Source organism: Pectinophora gossypiella, chromosome 19, assembly GCF_024362695.1.
Source record: "Pectinophora gossypiella chromosome 19, ilPecGoss1.1, whole genome shotgun sequence".
NCBI classification, from domain to species: Eukaryota; Metazoa; Arthropoda; class Insecta; order Lepidoptera; family Gelechiidae; genus Pectinophora; species Pectinophora gossypiella.
In genome coordinates, this window is record NC_065422.1 from 8,572,708 (window position 1) to 8,584,864 (window position 12,157).

The following is a 12,157-nucleotide window of genomic DNA, read 5'->3' on the forward strand; positions in this document are numbered from 1 at the left end:
CAGAATTACTGAAAAGCCAAACCTTATTTCTGTTTCATCAATATAGTACAATTCAAAAATACTCTTTAAGACCTTACAATAAAGTCGTATTAACTTTTCTCTCACTGAAAATGTATATTTGTAATTTTTGTTTTTCAGTAAAGTTATATTTGGACAACTGCACGAGATTTAGACTATTGTTATGTAGATGTATAAATACTAGTTGTATATTCTACAGTATGTGTATAATTATACCGAATGACCAAGATGCTGCCTATCGTGCTGGTATTATTCGTCGCTACGGTGAGTTTTTTTTTTATTACACTTGCTTTTTTCACATTTGGTATGATTGATTTAATTAAGTCTTAATTGGCCAAGTTTGGCCACGAGTCCACTCTGGGTTGAACATATCAGACAATGTGGTAGCATTGTACTTTCCATATAAAACTTAAAATTCTAACGGCGCGCATGATGTGAAACAATTTTTTATCTGCTTTCAGCTTATATTTTCGTAAAGAATTATCCGACCTAGTATTTAATGCCAATTGCGGCAAATCTACAATAAGTGAGGTCAAAAAATAAAAATATCGACTTAAGTGCGGGTACATCATACATGTTGTAATAGACTGAAATAAACAAAAACTTTTAACTTATGGTAGGAAAACAGTGTATTAAGATGACCCACGCAAGTCTTAAAGCTTAGAGGCCACCATACATAATTATATTCCATGTTCAACCATTTCAAAAAGCTTTGGGGGTCTCTGATCCTAAAAGTTATTTGGAGAACACTAAATGCTGGCACACAGTTATGTTATCCACACATTTTACTACTGTTCTCTGTTTACTATGACTTAAGTGACTAAAATTTATAGCAAGTAAGTAGCAGCTTGGGTTCCGCAAGTTATTAGCAGTATATAACGTTACCTGTTAGTACATCGGTCGAGATTTGCACGTAAATACAACACGTCGTCGACGGCACTCGCAGCACGTTATTGAAATCGCGTTCTGCATATGACGGGTTGAGAGTAGGGTGACCATACGGCAAGTTGTAACGTGGCAATATTTTCCTAAGTACTTAAAAATATATTTCTCACCAAAAAATCGAAACACTTCAGTAAGAATTTAATCATTTGATTTTGGAACAATTCATTATAAAATGAATTACCTTATAATTACTATTGAAGTTGGTTTATTGAGAAAAGGTAAAAAAAACCTTTTTTGTCAATGGCCATTTCCTCATCACACACATTTTTCGGTAGTTTCTTTTTTTTTTTTTCAATAAGTGACTGACAGTTTTGTTTGTTCATATGGGCTAAGTTCCCTTTGCCTGCCCGAATGGGCAAATATAAAAAAAAGATTTTTTTCAGTGTCAAACAAAACCAAATTAATATTTTTTGTTTTCCCATTAAAATAATTATTCAGTGTTAATTTAGTGCTATAAACAGTGACTGTGAGTTTAACTAAAAAACTATCTTTGTGTTGTGTAAAAAACTATTTAAATAAGACTGTGTGCAAAAATATTTCCTCGCGGGATACCCAGCTTTGTTAAAAACCACGAACATTGCCAAGCTTCTGCTATTACGTAAGTCGTATTTCCTTCATCAATTACACTGTAAAAGACACGTAACTTACTCCTTACTCCTATGCAACATTTTTATGACAATCCTTACGAAACAGAAACGTGGGAGCTTTCGATTTTTATAATGAGAACTTTCTTTTATCTGTATATAAAAATGAATATTCGCTAGAGTCTAGAACGGAATAAAAATGTTTTATTGCAAGACGCGGATTGAATGTAACTTATACGACGCTATGTATAGCTATTATGGAGGTCGTTGGCATACGGCAACTGACTGTAGTAGTAAATATATCAAAAGTGTTCCTTTTTCAAAATTCGCATGAACTTTTAAAAAGTCGCACAACAGGGCTTTTATTATGGGACTACCTCAAGAAAATGTCCAAGTTTTCGTCAAACCATACTCAACATCACTATAGTGTACTGACGAATTTTATTTGCATATCATTTTGTGGTATTTTATTATGAAAGAGCCAAGTTCTGATTTACCCTAACATGGATTATGGAAGTATGTAAAATGTATATACACAAAAATATGTTTATACGCATTTGTATGCTTAAGTACATACATATTTTTTTACATTTTATAAATATACTTACGTTTAATATGAAGATAGCTTCAGGTGCACCCACACAATAAAAATTGACAGGTTCATTTGTTCATTTGAATGCAAATAAACAAATTAAATTACAACTCATCGCACTATCGTATGCAGTATTCGATATTAAAATATTAAACATTCAACAAAACAATTACACACGTCAAAAAGCCACGCTAAGCCAAACCAATCCAATAAATATATAAACTCCAATGAACAGACCAATGACGAAACAATTAACACGCGTCAGTATTGAGTGACATTTAATATACCTATCGAACGCCCGACAGTGGGATAAATTGCCCACTATTGATGCTGAAACCCGCTATGAGTTATGAAAACAGTTACGCCCGTGACAGGGCAATCCCGCAGATGCAATATAGTTTGTAATGTCACAAGGTAATCCGACGTATAGACAGGTTTTAAAACAGAGAAAATGCAGAGAAATACAAAGGAGAATGCTTGCTTTGCTTGTTACTCTGTACAAGTGGTAACAAGCATACTATGGATATGGATTTTGGATGTATGTTAGATGTTTTACGAGTACGAAAAACTTTACAATAGATACTCTTCTGAAACAACTTCTTTTAAAATATGACTTTTGAGGGTCAAAACTAACTTATTTGAATGGTAAACCTCTGTTTAGTTAGTTAAGAATTTTATTTTAACTCAATTATGAATGCTTCTTTCATCCGTTTAAGATTTAAGCCGGATCCAACAATACAAATAGGTTTAGTACGATCTACTCTCAACCGGCGTAAATAAAACGATTGATGATTCTGGAGGAAGCAAGTGTATCAGGATCGAAGGAAATCGAATTTCATAGTCTCTGCTTAACCTGGTGGAAAATAGGCGTGAGTTTATATACGTATGTGTACCGCCAATGAGTACCCTACATCCCTTCACATTTGTGGCGAGCCATGTGCTACGCACGTATTTCTCATATCATGGCCATGCGGCGTATGGCGTGCGGGGCATATGCTTCGCAATTTTTGTATCCGCCTCAAATGGTAAAGTTTTATTGCGCACGCCTTAGCCGAAGCTTTAAACTTAATTTGTTTAAGCAAATCCCACACAAACGAAGTAACAATGTTGATTGTTAATCATAAAATTAAAAAGTATACTTCATCCTGAGCAGACATGGAACACCTTACGTTAATTGAAATATAAGTAGGTACCTGTGTTCTATATGCGTTGACAATTTCATTGTTCTACTTTAAGTACATTTTATTGATATTCGTTTGTTTGTGTTGACAGGGCGCTTTCGCCGCTCCATCCGTCTCCGTGAGTCAAGTCCCCATCAATGAGATTGCACCCGCCTACGACAGTGGAAGAGGAGTCACTCCGTAAGATACGAAAAATACCTTTTATTTTTAATCGACTTCTAGAGTGGCGGAGGACTTAAAAATGTTGTATGTTCGACTTTTAAATATTTCTTTTTTAAATTTTCAAAATTTTCGCATTGTCACGGTTTTCACAGGGTCCGCTTAGCTAACCTGAATATTTGCCAGGTCCTGTTTATTATGGAAGCGACTGCCTGTCTGACCTTCCAACCCGAAGGGAAAACCAGACCAATACAGGTTAGGTCACATACCTCCGAAAATGCGTTTCTCGGGAATGTGGGTTTCCTCACGATGTTTTCCTTCACCGCTGAGCATGTCGCACATCTAGTTCTTAAAAGTCATAAATGACAATAAATCTGAAATTGATTTAACTTAGTAATTAACGTAGATATGGCAAAACAAAAATCGTTAAAGCGCTCTACTGTAATATTTAAAAATTACATTTATGACCTTAAAGAACTAGATGTGCGTGTGATAATCATTTATCATCTAAACACGAATTCGAGAACCATTGGTTTTGGCCTACACCTTCTCTTATGTATTGACTAAATCTCTTGCCAGTGAAGATATAACTATATACAACGATGTATGTATGTGTGTGTATGTAAGGAGAGAAATCTCACCCAAAACATAAATGTAAAAGAAGGCCAAGTTCGTATCCAAAGAGAAGATAAATCTAACGGGATGCCAAGTCTTAAGTATGTTATTGTATTGTTATGTATATTGTATCCCAACAAAAACGTTTTCATGTAAAATTGGGTCGTGTACTAGGTTCAAGATAAATTATGAAATTCGGATTATTAAATAAAGACAGATCTAAAACTAAGGAAAAACATTATCTTTTTTCTATTTAACTTATTTTTAAATTTTAATCAAGAAAAATATAATAATAAGTCCGTCATTTTATCACGTTTTTCTATGACGTCACAGTGTGCTTTTTCACACAAATTCCATAGTAATTGCGTGTTTTGACGTTTAGTAAAAAGTAACTGATTTGACTAGTTGGAAACTAGCCTATTATGCCAAGACGATTATATCGATTTCAATGTCAAAAACTTATCAGGGGGGTTAAAATGGCCACATCGAAGCAATTCATCTAAGAAAGCAATATTGCAATTTGACAAAAATAAACCTCAACAATAACTCAAGTACTTAACCAGAAAAAAGACTACTGTCTATTTGACATTTACGCATGTAAAAATAAGTGCGCAATGCAAGCAAATGTCAAATAGCAATATTGCTTTCTTAGATGAATTGCTTCTATGTGGTCATTTTTAACGCGTAGGTCTCATTTAGAGCCAAACTTGTAACTCTACACGCCCTAACTATACAAACACTAAGTTCACAAACTCTACACCTTAGGCTTGACTATAGGTGTGTACCTAAATATGTGGCTTGGCCGTTTTGCTACCATAACATGAGCGTGAAGATAGATTTCTATTTTGTATTTCAATCAATAATATTTTATAATAATACTTTTCTTTTTTTTTTAATAATACTTTTTACTTTTTTTGTATTTTAGCGGTTTGTTGTTGAACCTATGGGACCTGTGCGATGGCGGAGACACAAATGTCCACATCCTGACCCTGGAACAAGTGGTCAATGACTACTCCAGACTACCAAACAGCTATGCGCAGGCGCAAGCCGTCGCCACCATCCTTGCCGTCCTAGGAGAGCTAGCCACTGGTGTTCCCGGAGACGCTTGCAATGCTGCCAACGTAAGGATATACAGCATTTATTTAAGACTAGTTTTTCCCCCGCTTCTCACGCATAATGAACCATCTTAGGGTCTAAATTTGAAAAACTGAGCCCACAAACTAACATATCCCCAAACTAGTGTTTCCGATAGTTTTACAATCGATAGTTTTTAGATAAAAAAGAGCATTGTATCGATAACTCCAAACGTGACTATAGTATTGACGGAGCGCCATAATACTATCTCTACTATCGATTGTTTTGGACTACCTATCAATAATTTGAGATTGTCCAAAAGTACCGATATCGACAGAACGACATGACTTATTTGGGTTCACATATTAGCACCAATCGACAAAACGGCATAATTATATATAGGATCACTCCAGGAAACTCTAGAACACGCTTTCGAAACTTATTTTTTTTAATACTAAGTATTTTACGAAAGCAGCATAATAAGCGAAGGCTGGTGGTAGGGCTAGCAGAGAAAGACTTAGAAGGACGTACATATGCCAAATTGGAGATGTCCTTATTAGAAAAGGTTCAGTAAGATCTACTCTGAACCGGTGTGCGTGTATGAAACGATTGATGAATGTGGAGGAAGCAAGAGAACTGTGCCAGGATCGAAGCAAATGGAATTCCATAGTCTCTACTTACCCCGGTTGGAAATAAGAGTTTATATATGCATGTATGTACTTATATACTAAATATTTCTAGTCTGAAAAGAGTTTTTTTTTCCATCATGATGTTTTGTTGGCCAGGCTATCAACGCTTACGCCAGCGGACGTGGCGGCAACAGCTACCTCGGCCAACTGGCTGCCAATATTGACCTCATCGCTCAACTCGCCAACAACCCAGAGAAACTGCGTTACGCTGTGAGTATTGACTATTTTATCATCATCATCATAATTTAGTCATATGGCATTATGGCTCAGTCGTTTCATTCTGCCAGAATAAAGTCACCATAATCTTAGATATTACTAATTTCATTACATAATTTCATAAGGCCGGTCACACTTGTAAAAATAACGTTATTTGAAATTCTACTCCGTGGTCTAGTGGTAAGAGCGTTGGGCTCACGATCTGGAGGTCCGGGTTCGATTCCCAATGGGGACATTGCCGAAATCACTTTGTGAGAGTCCTTTGTTTAGTAAGGATATTGCAAGCTTGACACACCTCCTACGACCCGTAGTGACTCCGGCTGATTGAGGGTAGGCTTGTTCCCAGTAGTGGGACGTATGTTATGTTTTATGAAGACAAATTATTGTTTACGAAATAAATTATTAATTTACTGAATACAAAAATTAAGTAGGTACCGTACTATTTATTGCCAAATTTGTAACTATAGCTTATATCTTACAAAGAACGGTTGCCATCCAGCTGCTATAAGACCTTAAACCTATTAATTTCCTTGCACATGCACTAATGCATTCGTAATAAACGCACGGACCATTAATCACATTCGGGAGAGGTGATAAATCATTGGTCTATCCTGTCACTGTATTGTCTCTACGTGGACACTAGTAAGGGCCTTTACAACGTCGGAACTTTTAAGAGGGTAGTTGCCAACTAGTCAAATCAGTTACGTTTTGACTAAACGTCAAAACACGAAATTACTATGGAATTTGTATGAAAAACCAACCTGTAACATCATAGAAAACGTGACCAAAAGTCGCACTTATTATTATTATTTTCTTTATTCAAATTCCTAAAAAAGTTACTTTCTTAAATAGAAAAAGAAATCGTTTTTGGCACCTTTAGATCTGTCTTTATTTAGTAATCAGAAATTCATAATTTATCTTTGACCTATGAAACTACCCAATTACAAAGGATGTAACTAGAAACGTGCGAGTGCAAAGTTGAAGTATGAGCATTTACTCAAATATCGTATGGTTATACGGCCCACTCCTGAACACAAACCTCCCCTTATGTTATGGAGCATTTTATGAAATAGAAGTCGAGGCAGACCACGTTAAATATGGTATGTGGACCTCAATGCTTATCAGAGGGATTGGCCGGAGATCGCGCTAAGGCGAAAGGACAGGAAAAATCAAGTGGAAGCCTTCGCCCAGCAGTGGGATCGAATAGGCTAAATAAGGTATTATTTTACCTATATGAATAACTAGTGGCCGCCTGCGACTTCGTTTTTTTTTAATTTATTGAAATGAAAAATTTAAACGGTAGATTTACAAATCATCCCCGCCAAACTTATGAAATTTGATGGCGCTCATATGTTTATATCTTAATTTAGCTACCGACAGTAATTATTTATACAAATAATATTACTGACAGCGTCCGCGTGGTATTCAGTTTCCGCGATAAGAATTTCCTATTTTTTTTAAATTGTTAAAGCCTGTGTGTTATGCTGATGTATAAGCTACATTACTGTAAAGTTTCATTAAAATCCATTCAGTAGTGAAAGAGTAACAAACATCCAAACATCCATACGCGCAAACTTTCACATTTATAATATTAGTAGGTAAGATAATTTGCCAACAAATCGTGTCGTTGTCGTGTGTACGAATACTTCCCGTCCTGTGCTATTGTTTCTGTTATTGTTATTGATGATTTTTCCGTGTCTATCGCTCTTCTGAAGATTAATTGTGTTTGAAGAAACTTCTATTTCACCCCCACTCTCCAAGTTGAAAAGTTTTTAATTGAGTTCCAAAAATTTCCCTTGATTGTTACTTTTTTCTTTGTGAAAAGGATAATTACAATTATTTACTATGTCTACAAAATGATGCTTATTATATAGAAAGCATCGTTTTGTATATATAGTATATGTAGGTATGTTATGTACTATGTCTACAAAACTACTATGTATACTATATACTTATATACAAAACATAGCGTAACAAATACATTGTTGCACATACAGGCAATACAACAATACTTATAAAACAAACAAAAAATAGAAATAGCCGGCCTTATTGCTAAGTAGCTATCTCTTCCTTTGAGTATATGCTATAGCGGGATAGTACTCTTTACCGCATACAAAAACAGAGCAATAGGCTAGCCTCTAACAAATCAAATCAGTTACTTTTTACTAAACCTCACAACACGAAATTACTATGGAATTTGTATAAAAACCAACCTGTGACGTCATAGAAAAACGTAATAAAATTTCGGACTTATTATTTCTCTTTATTAAAATTCTTAAATAAGTTAAGTAAATAGAAAAAAAAGAAAACTTTTTTGTCACCTTTATTAGATGTGTCTTTATTTAGTAATCAGAATTTCATAATTTATCTTTGACCAAGGAAACTACCCAATGATAAAGGATGTAACTAGAAACATTTAAGAAGGAAATATTATTAAGATAGATAGATAAAATGCTTTATTGAGCACAATGGACACAAAATAAGAACAACATTATACAGAAAAGCACAACAGGCGGCCTTATTGCTCATGCAGCAATTTCTTCCAGACAACTTTTGGGTACAGGAAAATTTTGTACGAGTATAATAATAGCGGATCAGGGGCCTTTGGCGGCTCAGTATTAAGGTCTTCTTGTATAGAATGAAAGTTTGATGATTATTATTTGTCACTGTCGTAATTTAGTTATTCAAATTCCGTCCCGTTAGGTTGGTCAACGCGGAAACTGCGCCGGAGGCGGCAGATCATACCAATTCGAAGCCGCTTGGGACGCCATCCTCAACAGAGCTAACCCATACACCATTGGGTAAGTAATTTATTACGTCAGTATAACACTTTCCCCAATACCAACCCCGCCGGCGTGGTCGACGATTTCCCTCATGCAGCGCTTATCGCTTTTGTAACCACAATTTTTTAACGGGATCGAAAATAATAAGTACGTACAGTCATGAGAAATATCATGTACCCACTTTAAAACCATGTCGCACTATCATATTTGACATTAAATAAGACTTTGTTTCATTGGTCAAAAAAGTTAATGTGACATGGTATCAAAGTGTATACGATACCCGTATATATTAGTACGCTTTGACATCTACTCGTTTGCCAACCATTGCCCAATGGCTCAAATTAGCTTCCAAACGTTTTTTCGATTCTGCTCCGCACCACCCAAATCCCCTGGTTGTTGCGGCTTCCGAATACATCCCGCTTAGGGACGGTACTGAAAAGTATCGGCGTCCGAAGGACGTAATATACGATCCCGACGACCCGATTACTCTAGCCATAGAGGCAGCCAATCAGCTCGCGACACCAAACACTTCAGGACCCCGATACCGACCCCGCCGGCGTGGTCGACGATTTCCCTCATTCAGCGCTTATCGCTATCGACCCACTAGGGTCGATTAATTCTTTCAAATATTTTTCCTCTCAGACGACGCCCTGAGCCGAGGTTCGCGCCCAACTGGGCACCCTCAGGCCTGTTGTCTTAAACGTTGTACCGGGTGAGAGCCTTCAGCGCTCCCCATTTGTCCGGCCAAGTAGTTAATGACATCTGCGGCAAATCTACAATAAGTCACGTCAAAAAAAAAAAAAGACATCTACTCGCGCCCGGAGGTCCGTGTTGCTCTATGGCTACGTAGGCAGCATGGTCTTACGATCTTAGCCTGTCCCTCAAATGGGCAAAAGGAAAAATTGCTCTACTAGGCCTGCTGTAACATAATAACTGGGGGGTTAAAATGGCCACATCGAAGCAATTCATCTAAGAAAGCAATATTGCAATTTGACATTTGCGCATATAAAAGTAAGTGCGCAATGCAAACAAATGTCAAAAAGGAATATTGCTTTCTTAGATGAATTGCTTCGATGTGGCCATTTTAACCCCCCAGATAACGTCATTGTACTGACTATATCGCGGGTCCTGTAATGTAATCAAAACTTTTAATTTTTCCTTAAGATGTGTAAAAACTCCCTTTAAGGTCTCTTCGAAGTAGCTAACGATATCGTATGCCTTTCAGCCTGGTGAACGAGGAGTACTGCACAGCTAAGCGCCTGTACCAAGCGCTGAACGTTCGTAGTAACAACGTTGGAGCCGCCGCCACCGCCGCCGCCCTGCCTCCAGTAGTGACTGCTGTCCAACGCGCCCTGGGACCAGTCCTCGCCGTAAGTACACACACATACAGGATGTTAGGTGACATCGTAACGGATACTGAGGAAGATGTAAAAACTGAATGAGTTAATATTCCGTCGCAAAATTCATGTTTTTTCTTTAATTATTTTCAATTATACAGGTACTTTTGCGATGGAAATTTCCACTTGATATTATTAACTCCGTAATAATGCACCTCTCTGTAGTCCTTACGATGTCACTTACACCCCGTACAAGCACATACATGTAGCTATACAAGTAGGTATGGGTGTTAGTGACACCGTAACGAATACTGAGGAGGATGATTCAGACCATGATTCTTAGTTGATAGTGTCTGAGTCAAGTGGAATTTCCTGTCGGAAAGTTTATGAAAATGTATGTGTTTTTTTATATTATTTTCAGTTCCATACTTTTGCGACGGAAATTCCAACTTGATATCAACTCAGAATCATAATCTGAATCACCCCTCAAAGTTCTCGTTACGATGTCACTAACACCCTGCATATACACAAACTCTCGACCGCAATTCATATGGATGGCTGTAACTCTAAAGCGGTTATTGTGGTCACCCTGTTGCAGTTGCAGCCCGATGTATAAAGGTCACGGGTTCGCGCGCATTTAGATCGGGAATATCGAAGCGATTAGACGCGCTCGATCGCGGTTACCATGGTTACGCCCACCAATTATTGGTATTGTACACGATTTCCAAACCCGTGTCCTTGACGCATTGTGTAGGATGCATTGGCAAATTTAATAACCGCCTAATACAGTTAAAAAGCACTCGCCAGTGCCCCATTTAACAGTGTACGAGATTCTATCTACATACATAATAGAATTATGGCGTTATTCGCGATTCCCGGTATTGATGGAGAATCATTTTACGGTCGCCTTTGTGAAAGATGCGGTCGCTTCGTTTTCCCTTTACGTCGAGCGAATAGACTATTCTAGTTGGGGTACTCAGAGGTACATCCATCGTAAGATGAACTAAGTACTCACACCTCACATTCAGTTAGACTAGCTTGATAGGTGGTGAGCCGCATCGCCATATATATGGTCGAGCTAACTGTTAGTGAACACTGCACTTAAAAAATTTACATACTATACATAATAAGTTTTTATAAGTTTATAACGAGGTCAATGACTTAGAATAACCTATGTTTTTCATTTTTATTCACAGTTCCTGAGAGCCGCTGCCAATGGCAACGTTGGTGCCGCCGCCGTCGCCGCCGCCAAGCAAGCACTCCTCTCCTAAGCCTCCTCCAGCCCTCACAATATATCGTATTAATTATATATATAGTCACGTGTCACTCTCACCAGCTAAATACCCCAGAAAGCAAGACTAAAAAAGAAAAAGTTTACCAACTCTGGCAACATTTCTTCCAACCATTCTGATTGGTCAGTGAAGGAATATTAACTCAACTTGATTGGTCAATGTAAGACAGTGTTGTCAATTGAGGCGAATTATACTGTTTTTGGTCAAACTGTAAAAGGGTATATTATAATTTATATATTCGTGTATATAATTATACATCCACGAAGGCAAGTTACAAAATAAGTTACGAAAGTAACGTAGTAAGTTGTGTTCTAATGAACTGAAGAAAAATAGACGAAGAATAAGATATGTAAATATACGTTTTTTATGTACAAAACAAAATCGACCTGGCATTTTTATTTCGGACACACGATGATTTTTATTATTACAATAAAGATGTATCCCAATTTTAATTATTTTGTTTTTACTCTCCCATGTTTTAAGTAGATAAGTAAAGAATCGATCTGCCAAATCCTGACTAATGTGCTAATGAATACATCACTGTGCTAATGAACGTCACAACACTAGCTTCTGTACTTTGACAGATCCAAGGAGATCATAATCTCTAAGATCTAACTGTTTATTGAAATATAATCAGTAATTGTTCTGAACTAGACCGTTGCGTTTAAAATA

The 12,157-nt window shown here is 36.9% G+C and overlaps 1 protein-coding gene across 1 annotated transcript; it reads left to right on the plus strand.

Annotated features, from left to right (window-relative positions):
* The first annotated feature begins 208 nt into the window (after positions 1–208).
* On the plus strand, positions 209–11,937 carry LOC126375714 (fibroin light chain-like). Its single transcript, XM_050022811.1, has 7 exons — positions 209–282; positions 3,412–3,500; positions 5,020–5,215; positions 5,954–6,067; positions 8,777–8,874; positions 10,082–10,226; positions 11,390–11,937. The coding sequence occupies exons 1-7, from the start codon at positions 238–240 to the stop codon at positions 11,462–11,464; spliced, it is 762 nt and encodes a 253-aa protein (XP_049878768.1). The 5' UTR covers positions 209–237; the 3' UTR covers positions 11,465–11,937.
* The last annotated feature ends 220 nt before the right edge of the window (positions 11,938–12,157 follow it).